This window comes from Euwallacea similis, chromosome 28 (genome assembly GCF_039881205.1).
Source record: "Euwallacea similis isolate ESF13 chromosome 28, ESF131.1, whole genome shotgun sequence".
Lineage (NCBI taxonomy): Eukaryota > Metazoa > Arthropoda > Insecta > Coleoptera > Curculionidae > Euwallacea > Euwallacea similis.
In genome coordinates this window covers 257886-283279 of record NC_089636.1, presented here as the reverse complement: position 1 = coordinate 283279, position 25394 = coordinate 257886, and the positions used below count along the sequence as shown (strand labels likewise).

The window sequence follows — 25394 nt, the reverse complement described above, 5'->3', positions numbered from 1 at the left end:
TTTATGATCTTTTGGTGGATCCAAGACTGAGCCGTCAACACTGGCTATAATCTCGAGACGAAATAGAATGATATAGGAAACTAAATAAATTGACTAATATATATTATATATAATTTATATATATAATAATAAAATGACTTTTAGCACGTAGTTATTGTGTTTTAAATGTGTGTGTCATATTTTAAAGATTTTCCATCATCGCAAAAGCAGCGAAATCGATACTAATCTAAACATCGAAGTGAAGGTGCCAATCGGACTGATTCTACTTACTTCGTTGTCGGTTTTTCTCGAGGGCAACCACTGGAGCCTCCGAGATGCTTTTATCCTTCAGAAACAGTTCAGGGTTGGCATAGGTTACACATGGAAACCCGAAGTTTTTAGTAGGTAGGCGCTTTGGCGAATCTCACATTATGCAGCCTCCAGAACAAGTTAGGTGTCTTTTGAAGATGTTTTTCATGGAAAAAAAGTTATCTTTATGGGAAATGGAAATTTATTATTCGTGAAAACCGCGAAACTGTCTCAATAAATTTATTTTCACTCTCTTATTACACGTCATGTACAAATTTAGACTTTACAATCTACTACGATGTACTGAGAAAATGCAAAAATTCGTTCTCTTCGATAAAAGTCTCAATGTTGCCCAATCAACACAAGAAATAAATTTTAATTCAAAGTAACATGTGTAACTTTGTAACTTTTGAGTCCCTCCGGAAATCTAAGTTTAAAATATCACTTCGTACACCGTTGCTTTTTTCTCGCCTGAGCCTGTTACTATGTATTTGTCATCTGCGGATATATCACAACTAAGCACACTCGAAGTTTCTTTATTCTGTAAAGAGACTCGTGAGAAATATGTCTGACATACACATTGAAACTTACCTGAAAAATGCTGACCCCGTACGGAGTTCTCCAAGCATTTATCAGATTGTCTTTCCCAGTAGATATGAACCATTGACCACCAGTAGCGAACCGCAAACTCAAAACGCAACTCTCATGCAGGTGAAGCTGATATTTTTCAGGTTTCGTGGCATGAAGAACCTAAAACAGAAGTTTGTGAGTAATCGCTTACACGTGTGTTGCGCAACTAGTACTTCAACGTGAGAATTTTCCATTCCAACAGCCAACCAATCACTAGTGGGGCAGTAACCTAAAGAAAAGATCTGAGACGTAAAGTCGTGCTGCTGCAACTGCTTCCCTTCCCTCAGATCCCAACTGCGCACAGTATTGTCGAGTCCACCTGTCCACAGCTTTGTCCCATCTGAACTTATATCTACGCAAGAGGCTCCATCGGTGTGTCCCTGTTGATTATTAAAGACAATAAAACCGCTGAACTCTATGGGAAAATGTTATCTCTGTGCCTACACACCTGGAATTGTCGGACTAAAATTTTATTCTGTATATCCCAAACGGCAATATTCCCATCCGAGCAACAACTGAAACAGATTTTTGAATCCGGACTGATGGCTAACGCGTAACACGCAGGGGCTGCGGAATTCAGTTCCGCTTTTACTCTCGGAGTCGGACTTGCCAGATCCCATATGCACAGGTTTGAGGCTTCGCCCCCTACTATGAGTGTTCTGCCGTCGGGTAAAAGTTTTACTGAGCGGATGTAGTTGTTTTTTTTCTGCAGAAAAATAACTATAAGTGTGAAGTCACTGGGTTAGGGGCGCAGATTAAGACAGTAAAGGCGGATCTGTTTTTCTCCTTCTCAATATGACGGGTTCAATTTAAAAAAGTCTTGATGAGCTGTTTTGAGCTGCCCAATTAATGTTTTGTTAAAAAACCTTAATAAGGATTTTCATTCACCTTCTTGATACCGAATTCAAAGAAAAACATCAGTTTCTGTTCAAAATTTTGAAAAAAATCTTGATAACTTGGTGGCTGAACAATGCGACATTAAAAATTGACGACAGAAGCTTGAAATAACCATTTTTGCAAACCGCACTCAAACGCGACCACTTACCAAACAATCCAGCTGGCTAATAGGACTCTTACTATTTGACTGGGCAATGTCCCATACTTTGACGCAACCTTTCCCCCCAGTGTAGACATATTTGGCCGGATTGGAAAAGGTAACTGCACATACCACCTCCCCGTGTATTAATGTATTAACTTGGCGGGCTTGACGTGGTATTCCTGAACCGAGTGGGGCCTCAGACGTGAAAGGCATCGGCTCTAACTGACCATCTCTGGTCTTGTGAAATGAGTACGGCCTGAGGAAAAGAAAGAGTAGAGAGAGCCAAAAATGAAACGTAAGGAAAACTACGATTTATTTCTAGCCAGAGTTCCCACTTCGGCGATCCGATTTAAATCGTCGTAATCAGGTACTGTGGAGGGCACTCGCCCGTGAGGTAATGGTTGTGCGTAAGGAAGAACTTGGTGCTCGGTTCTTGTTCCACCCAACCCTGGATATGACGAGTAAGCCGGAGAAATGGGCGGAACTGGAAGCTTTGCACTGCTTGCAGAAATCGAACCAGTCGGTATACTAGGAGTCGTTGGCCGAGGTTTTGACCCTGGAGTCGGCGGTTTTTCCTAAAATATTTAACATTTGCAATAGGAGATTGATTTAATGCGGTAACATTTTCAATCTCATTTCTTCCAAATATAATGATAGCCACATTAAACCATTTTCAGCAATCAAATATACATCGAGCGTCGGGCTTTCGTCTAATTCTAGCGATTCGATGAGTAATTTGGTTGGTTACTAGGCCATACGGCAGAAAGATGAAGATCAAATAATTTTAACCTTCCTCCGATGTTGTAAATTTTTTAATGTAGTTGTTATTCCCGACTGTTTTTCTTATGGCCGATTTTTAAAACTCCTGATAACTTTGTCCGCAAGATCATTTTTACTATCAGAGCAATGTCGCCTGCGAAGTTTACCTCAATTTAAAACAGCAGGAAATGTCGCTTCAACAGTGAATATGATAATACCTTTAAAAACCGGGCTTTAGCGTTTTAGTCTACCTTGCTTCTGACCGATTTATTATGTGTAAATTCTTTTTACTCGTGTTGTTTTAGTGTTAATAAGTAATTTTAGTTCTAGATCGTCCATTTCGTTTTAGTTGTAAGTTGTGGATGATTGTAACTTTGGGCTGTCCGCTTCGCTTTTCAGGTCTAGTTTCCTCATACTAGCAATATACAGGTATCGCTAGTTCAAGTCGGAACATAGAAATTGTGCAAGTGGGAGAAGGACTGCATAAATTTTAATATGCCTCTAACAAAGACCAACGATGGGAGTTTCGAGGCTAGCGGCTGACTTTGGCAGTCAATCTAGTGTTACCAGATCTCTTACCATTTCAAAATTTTTACGAATATAAGTTCTCATGATGAAATAATCGTTTTTTTATTTATTTATTTACATTGCTGCTTTTTCCCTGATATTAAAATCCATCATCGCGAAGGCAGCGAAGTCAATACTAATCGAAACATTGAATCCGGACTGACTCCGCCCACTTCAACCGCTAATCTCAAAACGCACTTCGTTGGTCTTTGTCTGACGCATATTAAAATTTATGCGGTCCTTCTCCCACGTGCGCATTTCCTATGTTCTGACATGAACTGGTGACGCCTCTATGTGATTCCAACTTTTGTTACTTCTGACCGTTTGATGACGCAATTGAGAGTAATAAATGATTGGGGTTAGAAATTTAGCGCACCCTTAACAAAATTTGGTATTAGCTAGACAAAAACTTTTGCAATTTCGAGGGTTAAATTGCAGGAGAATTTCTAAGACCTGACAGTAACCGCATCCGAAGCACAACTGAAGGGAAGTGCGATGCCTAGAATTTCACAGCAATTCTGAATAACGTGAACGTGATATTCGTGAGTTTCGATTTAAAGTAATTTTCATAGGAATTATGTGGACATCTTACATCTTTACTTTTGAGTGAGGGCGTGCTCCTTGATGATGATGATCCACTTCTACTAGGAGGACGATCTAATTTCATTTTGTCGTTACTCGAGCTGCTGTTGCCGTTTTCGCGATTATCGACGGGATTTACGTGGTTGCCGTTAGTGTGCGGCGAAGTCACCTCCTAAAGACACAGACATCATATTTACAACTAGTCTTTGAATAAACAAGTCCTACCTCATTCGTATGCTCATTTGCAATATCAACCACTAGATCTTGGTCGCTTTTTTCTCCATCGCTGTCCTGAAAATAACACCATTAATTCCTTTTTTCTGTTATAAATAGAAGTCAGGGGCGGTTCGGACGGAGAAGAGGCAAGATGCAGGCAGTTACTCCTTGTTTCTAGAGTTAATAGTTTCCAAGGATTTTGGAAATAGAGTATTAATTGAATTTATTACTGAACGAAACTGATTATAATTATAATCTCTGGAATTTTCAGAGCGGAGATTTAATCAGCCGCGTGAACGCAGGCCCACGGGAAGATTCACCGCTGACGACAGCTTTTGTAAAAAAACAATACTCAACTTGGAAACTGCATCGTAGAAAGATTATTATTTAATTTTTCAATAAGCTAAACAACCCACAAGAAGGTATTCACCATGGTGGGAAGCCCGCATTAAAACAAAAGAATTAACTTTCATCAAAAATAAGCAGCCTGGAAACTCAACGCGGACTGTTTATTTTTTTTTATCTGAACAAGGAGAGGTTTTTCTACTGAACTGCAAAAATCCTTTAGTTACACAATAGATCGATTTTTCCTAACATGGAAAAAACATACCACTAGTTTTTTTAAATTGGCAGGTTTAGTGTATAACTTGCCGCGTGTTATCTCTGACTCCGAAAAAAAAGAGTTTATTGTGTTATTATGGTTATACATTATTACATTGTTGGATTATGTACGTCATATTATACAGTACGTCCCCGCATGGGGTTGCCAAAAAGAGAAAGTTTATTATTTTTAATTTTACGCGAAAAACGTATTCGTCCTGAAAGTTTTTGCTTTTTCCAAAACGGCCGGATCAATTCTCACTCTTTCAATTTTCCTTTTCGTTTCCGGGAAATATCGACAAATAAGTTAGTTGAAAATTTTTCTATGTCCCAAAAATGACTTCTCGTTTTCATGGCGACTGTAATCAGGATTTTTGTTTTTATTGTGTTTTTATTCCAATAATTCGCCAAAGAAGATGAAACTACAAATAAAAATTTCACTCGATCCATTCGCCACCTTCTTGAGCGCACATTTCTAGTCATCTACGTAGTTCACTATAACTTCTTTGGATTTCATCGAACGGTAAAGACGTCACAGCATCTCTGGTCCTCTACTTCAACTGTTCTGCATTGGGAAGAAAATCATTCGCACAAACTGTTTGTTTTAAACGGCCCCAAAGGTAAAAATCTGCCATACTCAAATCAGGGCTCCTCGGTGGCCATAAAACAAAACCATTTTGGCTGATTCAGTTCTCTCCAAATTACTGATTAAACCATTCCAGAACTATTCGCCCACAATGGGCAAGATAACTATATTGTTGAAAGTAACCCTTCGCGCGATAATTAATCGGTAGATCGGCCAACCTTTCATTTAGAAAATGTTGTAACATATTTAAAAATGTATGCCGATTAACTGAATTTTCAAAAAAATATGGTGCAGTTGTACCATGGTAAAAAATTGCACCCCATACGTTTACTTTAACCGAATATTGTCGATTAAGAGCGGTTTGCAAATAGGGACTGTGATGGCTTCAGTACCCTAGATGCTGAAATGAGGGTCGGTCCTCCGCCCCTTGCTATAGAGCATTATGCACGACTCGATACTAGAAGTGGGTAAAGTCGACGAAATTACGGTCATCAGATATTCAGACGACATCGCCTTGATTGTTCGCGGGGACGATAGGGCGGAACTGATGGACGAAGCTAATGCAGCCATTTACAGATGCGAACGATGGCTAGCCGATCATTCGCTAAAACTGGTGCTGGACGCCGTTATCCTTAGTGGGAACAGGGGCAAAGAAAATATATCTTTTTCAGACTACGGATTGCGAATAGATCTGAAAAAGTCGGTGAGATATCTGGGAGTCCAATTTGGCTGTGAGGTGTACCACTTACAACACGAACGCACATATACCAGAAGAGCCTCCATAAAATAGGTCAACTGCAACAAATATTGCCTACTATTTAAAGCCCATCCAGGCAGAAAAAGCAACTGCCCTGCGGGGTGATACAATATATGACTCCTTTACACCACTCCAATCTAGAGCTGGATGGTAGACAACAAGACGTATGCTCAAATGATGTTAAACGTGCGAAGGAAAGCCCTCGTGCGAGTCATACACGTACCGCACTGTATCCTTCGAGGCAGTACAAGTGTTATCAGGTATTCCTCCAATCGACATTTTCCTGGAAGAGAGAATGTATCTTAGCAATTTTTCATGGTTGCCGGAGGTGGACAGGAGGACGATCAGACAACGAACAATGCAAATATGGCAGCAACATTGGACGGGTCTAGAAGACAGGGGACTGTGGAGTAAGAAATTAATCTCTGGCCTCACAATCTGGATTTCCTGCAAGCAAAGTCGTCTGAATGATTACCTAACTCAGGTTCTCAGCAGCCATGGCAGCTCCAGAAGGTTCACGCACAGAATAGGACAACCTGGCCCGGATTGTAGGGCTTACGAAGTCGATCAAATCGCAGAGCACTACGTCTTCCAGTGCCTGGAAAACCAGAAACAACGGAAAATGCTTGGATGCCCCAACACCTGAATAAATGGATGATATGGTGGAGAAAATGCTACAGAGGATAAAGTCAAGTGAGAATGCTACAGCAGTACCATTCCCGCACTTTCTGGTCAAGGAAAAAGAACGTTGACAATATTCTGATCAAAAGGCATAATAAATCCTGTTTTTCCAACACCGGAAAACAACAAATTAAGGAGAAAACAGAACAAAGGAATGATATCGAACTGGAATGAGGAAGGGAATAACCCGACTCCGATACTTTTATCCCCCAGGGACAATTTCGATTCATCGCAGGTTTGGACAAGAATTCCAAGGCTTTTATTGGGTAGGAACTCCCGGGACTCCCACACTACCGGGTTACCAGAACAACAGACCGGGTATTTTTTTGAAAATTTTCCTCTAGAAAAAAAGTACCCCAGACAATGCTAAAAACTGTTCTAACGTTTAACAATGTTGGTCGTATTGCTGCGTGCTTGAACAATGCCTTTCAGGGGGCTTAATGACGCATCGTTATTTCTATTTCAGGGAATTTAGGCGCATTCTTCATATAGAAAAAAGACATGTTATTTTGTTCACTGCACAAAGACTTACAAAGAAACGCCAACCTTGGTGGTACTTTTCAATTTTTCTCAGTTTTATAATAAAACTTTCGATATTCTTTATTGGTGGAAACGCAGAACTCCGATTTATAAAAATAACAGTTCACCTGACCATAACAATCCTTTGAGAGCTAAAAAAGTAGTAAAAGGCGATTTTGGTTGGCGAGCTTGCTGTTTGGTCCCTGAAATTGTTACGTTTTTTCCTTATTTAACCCCATGAATGGAATTAAGAAAAAAATATCAACTTGAGGTGTTATACCAATCCCATCTACCAATTGCCGGCCGAAATCGCTTATCACAATAAAAAAATATTTGAGAAAAATCCCGACCTTGATGGATTTTGAAGATTTCATGCCCCCATCTGTAGATGGGAGATTGTAACGGGCAACCGGCCTATCTAATCCTCGGTTCGAGACCTCAAAAGGGGGATGGTACTCCAATGGCATTTTGGCAAATTTTTTACTTTCAACTTCACGTTGAAACAACTCTTTGATATGATATATTTTATAGAATGTATACTTTTCTTTGTAGAAGGCTTTATGGACCAGTAAGTTGAAGGATTTTCAGACAAAGATCCATTGCAAGGTATTCATTTGCTTTAAAAGAATTTCTTTTCTGCTTTCAGTGAGAATTGGCTGCAGCCCATGGTCATGACTTGTGCATTTGAAACATCTTTGCTCTATTAAGTATTGGATGCTCTGCATATGTAGGTGGCTACGAAGTTGTAGGCAATTTCTTAAGGAGACATGAGGAGTTAGGAACCATCTCTATTCGTTCATTAATAGATCGATTTAAATCAACGAAATTTAATTTTTATTAAATGTCTAGTAAACCATGAACTTTTTCAAACAAAAATCAAATAACAACGGTTTGAAATTAGCCCCTTAACAGTGTGATTCTTTCTCATCCTAACCGACTTCGTAACTCTGCCAATTTAAAATTCCTTCATTGCTCATCAAAGAAAACTCTCACTCGGTATAATTCAATGTCAAGTTCAATAAAAATCTAACAGAACACCAAAGTTGAATCTTTTATATTTATGGTAAACTATTCAGTAACAAAACGCTACTTACTTGAACTAATTTATCTTCTTTACGTCGTTTTATACCCTGATCAGCATCAGGGGATGATCTGGATCGGGGACGATATTTATCCCTATCCCTTGGAGAGTAAGAACTCTAAAAAAGTTATTATTCATAATGCAGCAAGGAAAATACTCATTAATAATAATTGAAAAAACGTTAGAAATTGTAATTTATTTCAAAATACGTATTTGAAAAACGAAAATTATAATTTTTAAATGTTTTAAATGCTCAAAATATAGGGGATTTAAAGCAGAGACGTTCTTGGCCACCTTTAATAGCTTCCGACACCGCATACCAGAAGAGAGGGGTCATATATGTCGCATCCCTCCGTACCATTTCCCTTACTAATAATAAGGGTAACCGTAATGGTGATTACCGTCAGGTTTTGTACGCAGTTTTAAGTGTGTGTCCATTGTACTCCGTTTATATATTTGAGTGCTAACTAGATGCATTAAATCATCCTCGAGTTTAATTTAAAATTGCAACTCTTGCCCTGTATTCTTCACTGCTTAAAGACTCGTTGAGCGAAGGATCCGTTCGCCTCATGGAAAAACAAATTCAAAAGATGACGCGCAAGCAACTTAGAGCCCTTAGGTCTGTTTTGGCCTAAGGGCTAACTCAATCTCAAACAGGAAAAATTTGAGAAACAACTACTCTTGTATATGGAAAGTTAATTTATTAGATGACATAAAAATTTTAACTTAATAATTTTTTACAGCGTTTCTCTTACCAGTCTTTCTCGTTCCTCAGACGCGTTAGTACTACTGGGTCGTTTCAAGTCTTCTATACTTCGTGGATGTAAGTCTGGCTTTATGATAGAATGTGAGGAACTGGGCAAACCTGGAGCATGGGTGATCGGCCCAGAGGGCAATCCCGCGGTAAAGCCGAGAAGACTGGCCGGACCGGGGACTCCCATTCCGGGTAATACTGGGTGAGGACTCATGGGTAGGCCGCTGGGCACTGCCGTGTGAGGCTGTTGCGCGTGGATTTGCTGCTGCAACAAATAAGTGCTTAGGACAAATTCAAATTGAAACACGCAGTAGCGAAAACAAATTATATGAATACAGGGTGTCCCATTAACAATTATCTCCCTATCTGATTTCTTTATTTTTGACATTAGAAAGAAGGTTCAAACGGGAACCCCCTTCATTTTAGGAGTAAAAATTAAAAATGATCTTGTTACCCTCTTCTGCGTGATCCATCCTTCCGCACATGACATAAACTTTTTTATTTCAAATACAACCCTCCAATTTGTTTGGCATTTTTGGATTTCTCGTTAAATTTTAAGGTCAGTTTATGTAAGGTGTCTTACCCTTAAAATTTAGTGTTTTCGAATTATTCTCGAAAATTTAAAAAAATCGACAATTGCATGGTCTCATGGAAATCGGTGTTCTTCCCTAACTGCTGCGAATTTCGGAATCGATCTTTTAGAGAGTGCCTAATAAGCTACGTTTTCACGTATTTGAATTTGAGAAAACGTCTTCCACAACCCTCGAAAAATGCCTTCGAATTTGCATGATTTGAATATCAATAACTTGTTTATTTTAAATGAAATGTCCCAATTTTCTCGACGGCATCCTGTTCAAAATTCCAAAATCAAGGTGTAGAACGATCAGGAAATCTTTCACGATAAACGCTAGTACTTTTTTTAAGTTGTTTAACAAATTCAAAATAAATTTGAAACATATCCTGTTTCTCTTTTTGGGAGATATTTTGAGTCATTTTGACAAATATAAACCTTAAACTATACAAAAAATGTATTATAAAAGTTTTATAAAAAAGAGTGGTTCCATTTAAAAGAAGGAAGTTTATGATACATGCGGGGGGACGGATCATGTGGGGGAGGCTATTTTTAAGTTCTACTCCTAAAATGAACGAAAGGTCCCCGTTTGAACCGTTTTTCTAATGTCAAAAATAAAGAAATTATATAGAGATTAAATTATTAATGGGACACTCTGTATATGTATCTAATCTGATGTGTTTCCCCTGTTTAAATAAATAAACAATGGACAGGGAAGGACACATTTTATTAGACATGGGCTGAATTTCCACCATCAGTCATTCACTTAAATCCAGAGAATTTTAGCACATGCTTATAATGAAATTTTACATCTGATGCATTTTTCTCATTTGATATTTGGCTATTCCATGGACCATGGACCACCAACATCCATTTTTCATGGCGAACCGAGAACAAGTTGGAATAACTATCAGGTCTGATTGACACGTGGAACATGCACACAAACAATAACCTGCTAACGTATTACTTACAAGCAACTGCTGAAGACCTTGTTGTTGCTGTTGCTGGAACAACAAAATTAGTAATAACACAAGAACGATTTTCGGAAATCTAGTGATACAGACGTACAAGGTGGCCCGTTTAAGAGTGCATATACAGTGTAAAATAGGTGCAGAGACACGTCTTTTAAAGGGAAAACAATGTTTCAAATTTCATCAGTGGCATACCCATTGATGTGACCCTGAACATTTTAAACGGAAAATATGAGACACCAGTGGTTTGAAAAAGTAAAAATAATTTTTTGGATGCTTCATATTTGTGTGAAAACAAGTGTCTTGAATATTTTTCATAACGTTCACCATTTTCATGCAAAAAAACATGATTTGCTAATTAATATTAAAACTACAAATCTAAATCAGGTACATTACGTTACATTTAAAAGAACAATTAAATAAGGTGTTGAAAATGCCCTCCACCGGTAAGAATGCATGCCTGGCCCTTTTCCGCATATTATCATGCACTTTGAAAAATCCTTTGTGTATTTTTTATTGTGTTAAACAAATAAATTATGCGATTTATCAGATTGTTGCGATTTATTTTGTTCCATGAAAATGGTTAACTTTATGAAAATATTCAAGAGTCCTTTTCTTCCACAGAAATATAAAACATCTAGAAAATTGTTTTTACTTTTTTTAATCGGTGGTGTATCATATTTTTCGTTTAAATGTTTCGTTTAAATGTCGTTTAAAATGTTCAAGATCACGTCAATAGGGACGCTACTGGTGAAATCAAGCACATTTCCTTTCCTCTAAAAGATGTTTCTCTACGCCTATTTTACGCTTTCCAATTTTCATAAAAATATCTAATGCCGGAACGGACTTATTAGGAAAAACCCTAAAAAAGTGTTAATTTTTTATCACTCTCTATTTCAAACAGGAAGCGAAAACCGACTCATGTTCGTGTGAACATTATTTCTCATTTCGGCCCCAAGGAACTACAGTAAGCAGTTGGCAGACTTATTTTGAAGCACACTATATATGCTCTATTTCAAAAATTATTTGGTTACAAAAAGTTATAGAGGGTGTGAATTAACTACGTAGACAAGTTCTATGGAATCATTCTTCAACTTATTCTAAGGTAAAAAGGAATATAAATATGCTTATGCAAGAAAATTTTCAAGTGGAAAACGAAGCTGTGGGCCCAAAAAAGTCGATAATCAATGCTTAGCTAAATATCTCAAAAATTGAAAGAGATATTAAAAAAACATTCTTATTTTTTCCTTAAAGTTAGTCTATATACTTAATTAATTCAATTATACCTGTTTACACGGTGGCCATTACCTAACTCGTTATATGAGTAACGTTTTCGTAAATGAAGACCAAGGGTCTGTTAAATGAGCAAAGTTGAGCAGAATTTATTACCCCTTGCAGATTCAAGGAAAGAATTTCAGCAAAGAATTTTAGAGTTTCTGAAATATTCTCAGGAAAATAGTGAAAGTCGACAATTATCCATTTACAATTGGCTGGGTTGACTTGACTATCCTAATTTTGAGGCATGTTGCTTGTTTAAGTGGGAATTGTATCAATTAAAACAAGGTGAATTATCGATCAACTACCGACCTTTCGCATCTTTATTGCGGCATTATCAGGGCAATTATCATTCCAGCCTTTGCTCACATATCAATTAATATGCAGTGTACAAGACAGTTCTGAAACATTATTTAAAGGTACTTCAATTATACAGTTAATATCGATGTATCTTGGAATAACAATAATTAACTAATAATAAGAATTTATTTTGACTGTCTTCAAACAACTGGCGCAGTATAAGCGTAACATAAGAGATGAGACTTGGTCATGAGTTATACTAGGCCATGCTATGCTAAGCTAGTGTATCTATAAATTAGCCCCGTGTATTCTGCACGATTCAAGTTTTTGTTATGCTTCTGTTAATCTATAAATCCGTCTTTTATGGAAGGAAACGTTCGTGGCATGTCTAGTCCACAAAAGAAATCGAGCGTTCATGTAGAAATGAAAAGAGGAAAATCTTTATAATACATGCCACGAACTTTTCCTTGCATTTGTGTTTATTCGTAGGAAACTTTTCATAGTTTTAACATTCCCCGGTGGGTAAATCATGGTATGTATCCATCGCGAAGCTGCCGGGAATATCCTGAACTTGTTGATGACTGTTTGTGGATTCTGCTATTTAAAACTAACTCGAACGATTTTTAAGATATGGAGACACGCACTCTTAAAACGGGAACAACTGAAGAACTATGATTTTACACCTAGACAACCTCTACCTATCTAGGGAAACATCACCCATGCAGATATGTTAGCCCTTCTTGTTGGTGAGAAACTAATCTAGTCTTCCCTTTACTCTTTTTAACATGGATAATTATAATTGTGGATTCCAAAGACATCCCTCAAGGAATCGAAAAGATCACAACGACCAAACACTTACCCCGATTATAGCGTTTAGTTCCGCCATGCTCACCTGCTTCGCTCTTTCAACAGCGTTGGCTACTTGCTGTTGATGTTCTTGGGCTAAGAAAGGCATCAGTTGGGCGATCATGGCACTAAATCGTTTGGCTATTTCAGTCTAATAAAACAAATGTTAACTTAGGCGGGTATTTGCTGTCCACTAGTTAGGCAGACTTTTTTGCAGAATTCAGTGTCACTTTCAGAAGGACGAAACTGTTTTAAATTACTGAAAAACGGTGTGTCCAAGATTAGGACGTCCAACATGAAGATCGCGTAAACGGTAATAGGTACAGACCTGGTTGAATGAGAGAAAAGTTAAGCATTCAAGGGAGTCATCAACATTTTTTTTAATACGGCCCTGGTAAGAACACGATAACGAGATATGTTAAACCTTTAAAAATTACCGTTAATGTCCAGGGCACTCATTAACTATGATGAGACAATTATGAACGACATTGGAAAATATAAACCTTTATACCACCGTGGATCTAAAAGGGTGGAATTAATGATAGAATCAAAAATATCACAAACAAGCAGTAAAATTAAATATTAGTAATCTTGTTCATTGCTGTAAAATGTTGCATAATTTATAATATATATAATACTTTTATACAGACTGTTTCATAAAAAAACGGGCGAAGCTATAACTCAATTATTTATGAACGGATTTTGATTAATTAAAAACCAAATAAAATAATATTGTTTAGACTACTAAATAACGTCAAAGTTATCCTGTTGCATTGATAAAAAAAAATTAAATAAAAGAAAAATAAAATCATAAATAAGTAAATAAAAATAACCAAAGACTGTTTATGAGCATAAAATTGAAAACGAAACAACTTCCCATCAATAAACAAGTTTTTTCATTGTTTACGTAGTATTTAACTGAGCTTGTATTGCATTTTTTACTAAATTTATAGCTGTCTTTCTCAAAAACTAATCGATAGATTTTGAATCACATTATACTGTTGCATGTAGTTGTGAAATATCTTAGATTTGAGATGTCACACGACCCCTCATGCCATTTAACATTTTTCAGAGGGTTGTAACGTGCATAAGGGTGAAGTTTGGGGGTTTAATTTTATATAAAAATTCGTTCCTCTCAAAAACCGTTTCGATCTATTTTAGACATTTTCCGAAAAGTCCCTATTTTTCAAGATTAAAGGCGGTGAAGTTCTCATTAGATGTCCCTGCGTGGATTACATAAAGGGTAATCGCTAAATCGGTCTCGCAGACACAGGCCAAAGCGGACAGTTTTCAACCAAAAAAAGGTCTTGAAGATGTATTTCTGTAATATTTTTCGTTGTACCATATTTTAGAAATATATAGAAAAATTAAAAAAAGTTCTCAAAAAAATATGCAAAAATTCTGTGACTTCCCCCTAGAAGACTTACTTCCATTATTTACTTAACACTTCTTAAAATGACCATCATAAACTCGGATACAACGACTTCATTGCCACTTGCCATACCTGTTTGTGCATCTCCATGTTGAGACCGTAAGACATTTCGTAGTACTATAAAGAGAAAAAGATATCAGTAGGTAACATAAATACGAGTATAATAAATTAATAAGGCTTCAATAAGGTAAAGTTGCCATAACATAAACATTTCATAAAATTAACAGCACAATACTGCCGTTCGTTCGCGTGTTCTTTTGATCCGAAATTCAAACATGCATAATTTAAAAATTGATAGATAATCCAATATGCAAAGATCAAACGATAAATTTCAAGAATGTTATTGAGCCCCACAACATTCCTGTAGTCTTGAGCCTTAAGACAATGTTTTTGGTTCATATAGTGTGGAAGTTTTGGATAGAACAATCCATATAACTAAGATGCCAAACGTATGTGGCCAAAATCCTCGGACACGTCGATTTTTATTTTTACTTGCGGTTTTTTTGATGGTAAATTCGTGTATACAGGGTAGTCCAAAAATCAGGTACGACCACCAACTATGTTTTTTCAAATGGAAACACCTATTTTTATTTCATTTTTTAATTCTACGCAAAATTCTAAGTATGTTTCATGTACCATGTTCTATGCCTAAACGCAACAGGTCTCGAGAAATTTACAATTGAACGTTATTAACGTTGTTTATTTACCGTGTGTCCTAAAAAATTTCTGATCAAGTAGGACATGGAATTATTTGAGCGCGACCACGCACGTCTTTTTTTTATTGTTTATTATTGTTTATTATATATATACATATATATATGTATTATTTATTTATGTTTTGTTTTTGTTTATGCCAAGTAATGTTTTCATTGCTTTTGATTTATTACAAATGGTTCGTAATTTGACAGAAAAACAAAGTATCGAACTTATGATTACGAACGGATGTAGAGATAAACAACGTATACGTCAAGAAGTATGTGTTTTATTTAACAATAAATATCCAGATGAAGGTCCTTCAGTGCACTCCATTTTCCTCCAGTTTCTAAAATTTTAAATAAGTTTTCTAAACTGGGACATGTTAGAGACAATTTACAGCATCTGTCTAAAGTACCCGAAGAAGTGCAATTAAACGTTTTATTGCAGCTACAAGAACATTCGCATAATACCTCGCCAGCAGTAGCTGTTAATAATGACATCAGTCAGACTTCTGTTTTCAAATATTTGAAAACTTAGAAATCGCATGCATACAAATTACCACGAGTTGATTGGTTCACGAGTTAAATGCAGATGATCCTGATCGTAGAGTTGAGTCCTGGGCTAACATGATGGAGAGGTGCAATACTGATGCTACTTTTGTCAACCGTATTATCTTTTCTGATGAAGGTACCTTACGGTACTTAACGGTACAGCCAATAGACAAAACTGTCGCTATTGGGCGCCCCAGAATCCTCATTGGATGATGGAGGCCCACACTCAATTTCCAAAAAAGATAAGTGTTTGAGCCGGAATAGTTAGCAACAGAATTTTAGGACCCTATTTCATTGATGGAACATTCACGGGTGAAAAGTATTTAGAATTGCTCATAGATCTCGTTGCTGCTCTTGTTGAGCTATATCCAAATGAGAATCACCCTGATGTTCCCAGTGATATTTTATGGTTTCAACATGATGGAGTACCCTCTCATTACCACGTTGATGTTAGGGCTTATTTAAATGACATTGTTCTTGATTCAAACCGATCATTTATTTTCGGTAGCGTTCAATATTAATGATTTCGCCAGGTTTTAGCAGCTCTTAATAGTCACATCCTTCTGATTCCACCAAACACAAAGCATTGTCTTCAGACCATAGCGATTTCACCTTGTAGCCGAAGTCGATAGTTTATCCAAAGTTACCCATGATCTCTTACGTCTAGGATTCCCAATATATATCCACTTTTCATCGCCAGTCAACATTCGATAGAGAAATGACTTTCTTTTGTAACTGGCGAGCAACGTTTCACAAGTGGTATATCGGTTTTCCTGCTGTCTTTCATTCAGTTCGTGTGGAACCCATTTTCCCATCTTCGGAATCTCTCCAAAGGCTTTCAAATGCATGGAGACGACTTCTCGTGTCACATTTAATTGATCTGCGAGTTATTGTTGCGTTTGACCATCATCCTCATCCAACAATGTTTGCAATTCGCGGTCTTTGAACATTTTTGGTCTTCCACGTTTCTCACGTCAAAATTGCCACTTATGATTTTTTTTTCTCACAACTCAAAACAGTGCGATTTGTGATCTGTAGTGCCTGTGATCGTAAACTTCGAGAGCCATTCGATGCGATTCTGAGGCAGTTTCCTCAAATAGTAACAGAAAATCAATGCTGTCGGCAAATCGTGGTTTCCAGACACTAACTTTGACATGTTCAACGCTGTTACAAACTATGCCCTTGCATGAAACTTGTATTGATGTTAGCTGAAAATTTTTGTCAGAATGTCAACAAATGAAATGGCGCTAATAACGCGGCTTGCTACATTGACAGCTTCTCTTGGCAAATTCCGGTTTAATATTTACAGACCTGGCAGGTGAAGCCCGTTGTTTTTTTATCCTCTAGCACCCAATTTTCATCCACACCGCATTTGTCATAATTCCAACAATTCTTCCGTTGATATAAATCGCTCCATGCGGGCAAATTCCTCCCCGCACATAACATTAGGGGTACTATTAATTCTCTCGACAAAACATAATGACGACTGTATCTGCAAAATAACGCTCAACGGAAACAAGCTTAAACGATACACCCCTTCGAATAAAGGGAACTAGAGAGGGACGCGGAGGCCCCCCATCCCCCATATCCTCTATCGAAAGGTTGGCACATCCCCGACCGTTGCGCCCCTGCAGCCCCATTAACATTAACAGTCGTTTCACTTGCGTGTATCAGATGTGACGAGCACCTTGTCGTGTGCTTTGCACTGGTAATCGATAAAATCCACCCCGCGCCGTAATGTGGCCTCTGATAAATGTCACCCCCGAACGGAAAAACGTTGTTGTATGATCTTGTTCGGGGGTGGGTGGGCAGGGGGAAGATGCGGATTCGGGGTGCGCGTTTGTTGTTCGTCTAACGTGTGACGGATTTGGACTCGAGATACGTCTACGACAACGTGAACTTTCATGCAAATGAAACGTTAGAACATCACGACTATCGTTAGATCAACCAGGGAGACACTAACCGAAGTACTAACAGTATCTAAAAAAATGCTGCAAAGGAAACGGCTGTTCTTTGTTTGAATTGGATTTTTCCTGGCAATATTCATTAATTGAATGAATGAAATATGTCGAAAAGTCGAGAAGTTTCTAGAGTCTTCAAAGCGCTTTCATAAAGTCTTTAGGACTGACAAAAAACTGCAAAATCTTACCATTACGTAGTGCCGCTGCATTTCAGTCTTCTCGCTCATTAATTTTTCATACTCCACTTTTAACCTACAAATTCACATTTTTTAAAATTAAATTTTGCGACACGCTGAAAATTTGGGAACTTACGAATGATACTGGGATTGCAAAAAATTGAACTCTTCTTTTATCCTGTCTATGCTCTCTGGTGCGGTGAATTTTAATTGACCACCCGGTGGTGGGGGTCCCTGAAAAAAAGCAAAGAGATATTTGTATATCGTTAGATGCGCCGTCTAGTTCAAGATTATGTGATTTTACTTCACCTCCATTGGTGATCAAGAAGGAATTTGAGTGATTTTTGTATGAGACTAAATGCGACATACACAAATAAAATAAAACTCATATTGAAAGAGGGGAGAATATCATAAAAAAACACTGAAAAAAGGAAAAAAAGAAGGAATAACTAAAAAGGAGTTAATAAACAACAATGAATGGGAAGGTTCTGAGACTGCCAGTATTAATTTTAAATAATTAGTGTACATAGGGTGTGACAAGAGGAAGATCCTTTAGGGGATGATTATACTAAGTATGTGACTTTTCCATTCCACCTAGCAAAGAAAGGCACGTGCGCTCTGCCTTGTTATTGTTTGGCAACTAAAGTTGAATCACAAATAGCTGTTTTTCGTTGCTTGTTGCTCAAACAAAAACAGAAAAAACATCTGCACAATAAACGTTTTAGAGTAAAAAAAGTCAAATAATATTTTCTTTGCGGTTAAAAAAACTGTTACTTAATTTTATGCGTACGTGAGGTACAAGAAAGTGAATTGTCTTGTTTGTTCTTTGAAAAAAGTGTTTAACAATGTTTACCGACGAAGAGTATGCTAATGAGGTCTTTATTTATGGCTTTTTTCGGCTGCGCTTGAAGCTGTTGATATATATGTATATAGGCGGTTTTTCAGAACGGCACATTGCCGATAACATTGTCAGAGTTTTCCTCGTCGGTGTGGAGATCCTACTGAAAATGGAAATCTTGAGGGAAACATTTTCGTAACTTTTTAAGAAGGTCTTACAAATGGCACACGCAATTTGAAAAGCAGTTCATATGGATGGAATAACGAATAAATGACTATAGTTAATCTAAATATTAAAGAAGAAATTAGTCATAGCCATAGACCATATAAAAAAAACAGCAAAAAATGTCTAGACGTTTGACAAACCGCTCTGTGGTTCAATATATTGAAAATTTTAAAATATCTTATTAATAGTAAATTTCAATGTTCGCTTCCTATACAGTTTCCTTCAGTAGAGGGCCCTAATAAATGCTTATTTTTCATTGGTATTTAGTCAAGAATTTATTCAGGTACCTATATAATAAAATCTATCTTTGCATGCACCGGATAGTTTTCGATTATTTCTGAACGTAAGTTATGTAGGCATTTGTAACATCACGGGGCTATCTGCAACATCACAGAACCATCTGCATCCTCATATGGTCATCTGTATTTCTTCGCATTTTGTCTTGTCCATAAATTATCCCACATATGGACGCTTGGCGCCATGGACAACCGAAGCCCATTAGGGCTCAGAGATGTGGGAGTTAATGTGGTTTTGATTTTGACCATTCAGCAACATTTGGGGCCACTGTAATCGCAATGCACGTTAATCTCTGCCCCCATTTTTTGTGCGACCTATCTTGATGACTAATTTCTTCGATATTTCGACAGAGTATAACTTTGAAAACTAATAAAATTCGTTTGGGGTGCGGGGTGCCCGTTTCTGAAGTCCGTACAGACGAGGATGCACGAAAAGGCGGCAAATAACTCACCCTTAAATCGCTTAATTAAAAAGTGCATTCGAGAATGATTCGTGTAGGCGTAACGAATGCATGCAATGTTAGTTTAGGTTAGTCGAAGATTAATGCCACCACCGTTCATGATTATGTAACGGCACTTTTCACGAAAACCAAAAAATTAGGCGCTTTCCATGTTCTGCACCAGTTAAATGCCCATGGCATTACAGCAAACCGGGCTGAAGCGACCCTGAATGTGGACCAACATCTCAATTAAAGTGTTTTTTTTATTGTTTTTTTTAAATTTACATCGCTATAAAACTTAATTTGTTATCTAGGTCATTGACTTGGATTCAAGCCACTGTAATTTTCACGTAAATTCGGAAATTTCAATCACCATTTTTGGCTTATCCGAGACGTCTGTCAATATGACGTACACGTGCAAGACAAATATTCAGTTGTTTTCAACCATTATGGCGTTCCGCGGCCACCTTCGACAAAAATGCCAAAATAACCCTATGTGTAGTGACATGTTTTAATATAAGAATCCGTGTTTCCCACAAATGGATTTAAGATATTTAGCACAAATCTAGACGGTGGTACTGTGGGTGAGTTTATGCTGCTAACGGTCTTAAAGGTAAGTCAATTTTGTGTATCTAAGGGACACCACAAAAATTAGGTGTTTCCTTGTTGAAAGGTGTTGGGACTAGTGCGCACTTGCGATTTTTTTGTCGCGCCACAGTAGCAAAATGAAATTCGAAGAGATAGGTGCTCTAATTGCTTTTGCTCTTCATTACCGAAAAAAAGCAAAAGCGCTATTAGATTCATCCAAGTGTGAGCAGCAGATTGCTAAAAGGACAGTTTTACAAATTTCACCACGAGTTAATAGAATATCCTCGAAAATTTTTCCAGTCTAATTCTCAGGTACGAAAATACTAGATGGACGAAGGCAGAGGAACGTTTGCCCTTTTAATTTTTTATTATCAAGTGCAGGTCTGTTTTCTGCCACTAGTATTAATTGCCCACTATCGATAACATCAAAAATTAAATTCGGGCGTTCCGACATTTTTATTATGCTATAGGCGAAATTCAAATCTAAACTCACTTTGGCTGCCAAGGCACCAAAAAATGTTAAAGCTGAAATTAAAAAACAGCGAATGAGAGCAGGTCTATGGTGGTATTAATGTTTAATTTTAACTTGCAACAATCGTGTCGTAAAAAAATAGAGCGAGTTCCAACTTTTTAATTACTGTAATTTTTTAATCGCAAGTGTGCGCATCGATGCTTAAAAATGTGTGTTTCATTTTTGCGATTAAATGACCGCACAATAGAAAATCGTATGTGCGCGTCAAGCCTAAGTGTATCAAAAATTTGTCCTTCCAATATTTTTGTGGGCTCTTAATCGAATTTAGTATAAGTCATTTAAAAGGGCCTTCCACTTGTTTCTTATTTTATTTTCAAATGTCTACGAAACTCATCCGAATTTTTTACGGCATTTTTTTGAACTCCAAAATGCGCAACTTTGCCCCAATGCAACCGATCTCGTATTTTTTATGGTTATCAAGATCCCCATGGGTGAGCTGCGAAAACGCCCACTCTGTATACTTAAGATTATAATTTTCGACCTTTCCCGTCTACACTTTTCTTGTCAATTTCATCTGTTAATGAGGTAAGTTTTGTTCAAATAGATAAACGTTGTATTCCTCCTTTAGTAAGGTCTTTGCTCACGATATTGTTAATTGTAATTAAGCTACAATTTTTTATCAGACAGACCTGCCTGCAATCTATAAAAATTTTCTCCAGAAAAGCAATTATCACCTCATAGAATTGTTATGGATGGAAGGCAAGAAAATAACATAAAAGCCGGGATCGGTTAAGATTTTATTGATCTTCTCGGTATCGGGATACGCAGAGGTTAGTTTATTGCCTTTCTGGCTTTACAAGATGTTGTTTGTTCGGTGAAATCCGGGGGTCAAAGCATGATTAAGTTCAGTTTAAATGAGAGGAAGCTTCCTATCGATTTGATATAGTAAAGAGGGTGACTTATTTACCTAATTCCAGTTTCTTTAAAATTATCCCAATCCTAGAGTCATTCTTCGGAATATATAAAACACTACACGACTGTATTATGCTTTGTTATGCTATATAATCATAAATCTAGATATATATTTCCCTACATTCCTAATTCGATATAGCTAAAGATTAGTTCTTAAATAAGTTAGCTAGAATTTTAGTAGCATACTTATATGGGCAATAACCATAGAATTGCAGGCGTCCATCTCAATCCTTCAATATTAGCCAGATTCTTATTTTGTGATGTTTCTTTTGTATCTGACCTACTTTGAGCTTTTCTTTTGTATATGGTGTCCTTTGTGGCTTTTCTTTTGCACTTGCAAGTTTTTTGTTCTTTCTTCATCATACAACGACACAATTCTCAATATAACATACAACGCATATAATGCCACAACTTTTAATAGACACTTTGAATTTTCAGTAATTTTTATTCGAAATTTCAAATAGAGAACTCTCTTCTAAAGGTTAAGGGTTCCCAAACTAAAATGCAAAAACCTGGCTCTAATCTGCACTTTTTGACCGATTTTTTTTTATTCAGCCGATAAACTTTAAGTAAATTCCTTTAGATGTGAATGACCAACAAGCAGTTTCTATTTTTTTTTTTATTTAGGTAAGCTTATTATATCTCTATTAAATTTAATAGTAGAAACGTCGTATACAGGATTAATCACGCAACCCATTAATTAGACAATTTTTAATTTCTCACTATCGTAGCCCAATGAAATTCGATTTCAAGATAGAATGGACCATTTTAAATCCAAGTAAAATATTTGCAAAATGGCGGCATTTCTGGTTATACTGGAAGTAGCTACTAACTTCGTTATTTTAAATTTTTTGTCATTTTCTGATTTGTGGTTAAATTTTAAAGTCAGTTTATGTAAAGCATCTTATGTTTAAAGTTTACCGTTTCCGAGTTCTACCAAAAAGTGTGAAAATTTTGACAGCTACAAGATTTCACGGAAATCAATATTGTAAGCTGACTGCTGCGAATTTTGGAATCAGTTGTATGAGACTCAAAGAGGACTTAATAAGCCACGTTTTGACGTATTTCAATTTGACAAAAAATCTTCCACAACTCCTTCCCTGTCCAGAATAGGTCCAGGGAATTTTAATAATGTTTGATACAGAATTAAATTGTAGATTCGAAAATGCTTTAAGGCACAGGATGTCCCACTTGAAATTAACAAGTTATTAAGATTTGAAGCCATATAACTTCGACAGCATGCTGGATTCTAGCCTGAAGTCAAATTTCATTGGCTAGGACAGTGGGAAGTTAAAAATTTTCTAATCAACGGGTTGCGTGGATAACCCTGCATATGCTGCGGCTGTGAAATGCTTATGACCCTCACATATTAGATCCCTCAATTCTTATCGAGCTAAGTCGACAGAAGATTCATATCTAGATCAAAAAGATATCTAGAGTGTATTCGATCATTGTAGCCTGGGAAGACTGGTATCGCCCTAAATCAGGGGGGTCTACGACTAGATCAAAGGGCATCGAAAGTGTGCATTGGACTATTGTAGCCTGAAGTGACTCGTATCGAGCTAAATCGTGGGGGGATTCACGTCTAGATCAAAAGGTATCGAAGGTGTACATTCAATCACTGGCATAATTGGTGTCGATATAAATTGTGGAGTTTACGTCCAGATCAAAGGGCATCGAGAGTGGATAGCCATCAGTGTAGACCGAAACAACTCTTATCAAGCTAAATTCACATCTAGAGATCATAAAAAAAATGGCCAGGGCGTGAAAATATTAGTTTAAAGCTCGGGCATCGAAAGCGACACTTTACAGCCTGTTTTGCGCCATTACTAGATCACTTTTTTGCATTTATTGTGACGTTTCCGGAGATGTCATTGCATCCGAAAAATGCTCCTATGTCCCTTTTGAAAAGCGTGTTTAGGAGTTTACAGAGTCCGATGATAAGGGAACGTCCAGATCGTTAATTCGGCTGTTTGGTTGATGAAATTTTGAGGATCTCCCAAGAGTTTTAAAAAGCCTCACTTCTATCCTCCTTACTACCACGTGAAGAATTAACATGCAAAGTAATCCTACGATACCTGAATACCACACCAATGCCGACCGCCACTATTTCCTATCGAAACGAACCAAGTTTCTTAAATTAGTTGAACAAACACAATGAATGTTAAGGACATCAAATTGTTCCAGTCCGTCCAGATTAGATTATAGAATTAATACCTACCTACCGTTTTAAACATTTGGTTAGAATATCCGATAATGACCTAATACCGCTTCCAGAGTATCGAAATTGTCCGGCATCGGTCACGATTTTTTGAGGCCAAGTCCAACTGCTACATTTCGTTAAGCAAACATCGTGTAAAAATCGCACTATCTCAAACAAAGCAGCCCAACTCGAACCGGCGGTTAAAAAAAAACGAGACACTAATCATCGGGTTGATTATCGCTCAATTTCATAATAAAGCGCGAATGTATCTCATCGGTTTTTTTTCCTAACTTTTATGACACCATTAAAAACGCTTTCACTGAACGGTACTCCAATCTATTAAGTGTATCACAACCAAAACGAGAGATACGTTCGTTTAAGCGTCACTTTGTAGATTCGAAGCGTTTACGAACGTAAATCAGCCGGCTACCGAACCGAAACTAACGGCAAGCGCACAAAGCACAAACACAAATCCCAAATCATCGAAGGTCTGTTTACCTCTGTCCGCGTCCCTGTTGGCAAACGATTGTGAGAAAAGCCAATATGAGGACAGGGGCGACGCATTCGGGAAGGCTTGGAAGGATAATCGGCCCTTTGTCCTTGAAAGGTGTCTTGAAGGACGCCGCCTGGAAATTATATTACAAAAGTGCGTCGGGATTTTCCTAATCCTAAAATATTCAATACCGACATGACTGACATTCGCATTAGGTTAGTTAATTTCCATGGAAACGGCGATGTCAGGTCAGTTTAGCCATCTTTTAAAACTTACACATCTTTCGGTTCACCACCGTGGAAATTGTAAAACGCGTTAACGACGTTGGTAGTGGTTTGATAATTATTTCGAAAACAGAGAGCTGTATAGAGATTTTTCGTTGGCGGCGAAAGTTTATAGCTCATCGCTCCTGTGGATTCTCAAAAGTACCTTCAGGAAAATCTCATAAGCTGAATTTCAGACACGCAATTTCAAATCTGTAAATCAAAAACCACAAGATGTATTTCCCATTTATCACTATATATCACCCCATACACAGGGTGATTTATTAACGATGGCACAACCCAAAGCTGGAGATACTACACGTCAAATGGCGACAATTGGAGAAAATATGCCTGATCCGAAAAGTAGATAGTTTCGGATATATACAGGGTGAAAGATAACATTTTAATTTCTTTTTTTGCTATTCAGAAAACATCTAAGTTAGATACTTGAAAATTTGTAAAGTTATGTTTTTAGGTGACAAATTATGTTTTCTCAAAAATGAAAATACACTTGGTTTGTCCCTCTTTTAATTTCTCGTATAATCAATTTTAAACATGGCGTTTGTTAAATACATTTTTCTCGAAAACGGATCGAAATGAAACAAGAATACACGATTAATGAAAAAATGATTGCTCTTTCAGATTTTGAACCAAGGTAAAACGTTATTAACCGTAAATTCTGTAGAATTGACTGAAGTAATCAGCGCTCTCCTCCATAAGCAACGCGGAAATTGCAAAACGTATGTTATTCGTCACATAAAATAAA

General features: G+C 37.2%; 1 protein-coding gene across 9 annotated transcripts; it reads right to left on the bottom strand.

Moving 5' to 3' along the window:
• Nucleotides 1-514: 514 nt before the first annotated feature.
• LOC136417536 (protein groucho-like) lies at nt 515-24466 on the bottom strand. 9 transcript variants are annotated; one of them, XM_066403277.1, is made up of 16 exons: nt 23895-24466; nt 17975-18072; nt 17851-17914; nt 14527-14571; nt 13069-13173; nt 10602-10634; nt 9061-9324; nt 8319-8423; nt 4091-4156; nt 3876-4037; nt 2267-2532; nt 1964-2213; nt 1367-1624; nt 1092-1298; nt 880-1038; nt 515-829 (listed from the first exon to the last, which is right to left on the bottom strand). In XM_066403277.1, exons 1-16 carry the CDS (start codon nt 23904-23906, stop codon nt 722-724), a joined length of 2202 nt encoding a protein of 733 aa, XP_066259374.1. In that variant the 5' UTR covers nt 23907-24466; the 3' UTR covers nt 515-721. The 9 variants fall into 9 exon arrangements, with proteins under 9 accessions (XP_066259374.1, XP_066259378.1, XP_066259373.1 ...); XM_066403281.1 differs by having other exon boundaries at nt 9061-9321; XM_066403276.1 differs by having other exon boundaries at nt 9061-9321; nt 13036-13173; nt 23895-24464.
• Nucleotides 24467-25394: the final 928 nt, after the last annotated feature.

Excerpts from the sequence above, each read along its gene's own strand:
- LOC136417536 (XM_066403275.1), bottom strand. Across the intron at positions 17,915-17,974 it reads TTGCAATCCCAGTATCATTC|GTTAAAAGTGGAGTATGAAA; the intron begins GTAAGTTCCCAA and ends GTGAATTTGTAG. Across the intron at positions 1,625-1,963 it reads TTAGCCAGCTGGATTGTTTG|AAAAAAAACAACTACATCCG; the intron begins GTAAGTGGTCGC and ends ATTTTTCTGCAG.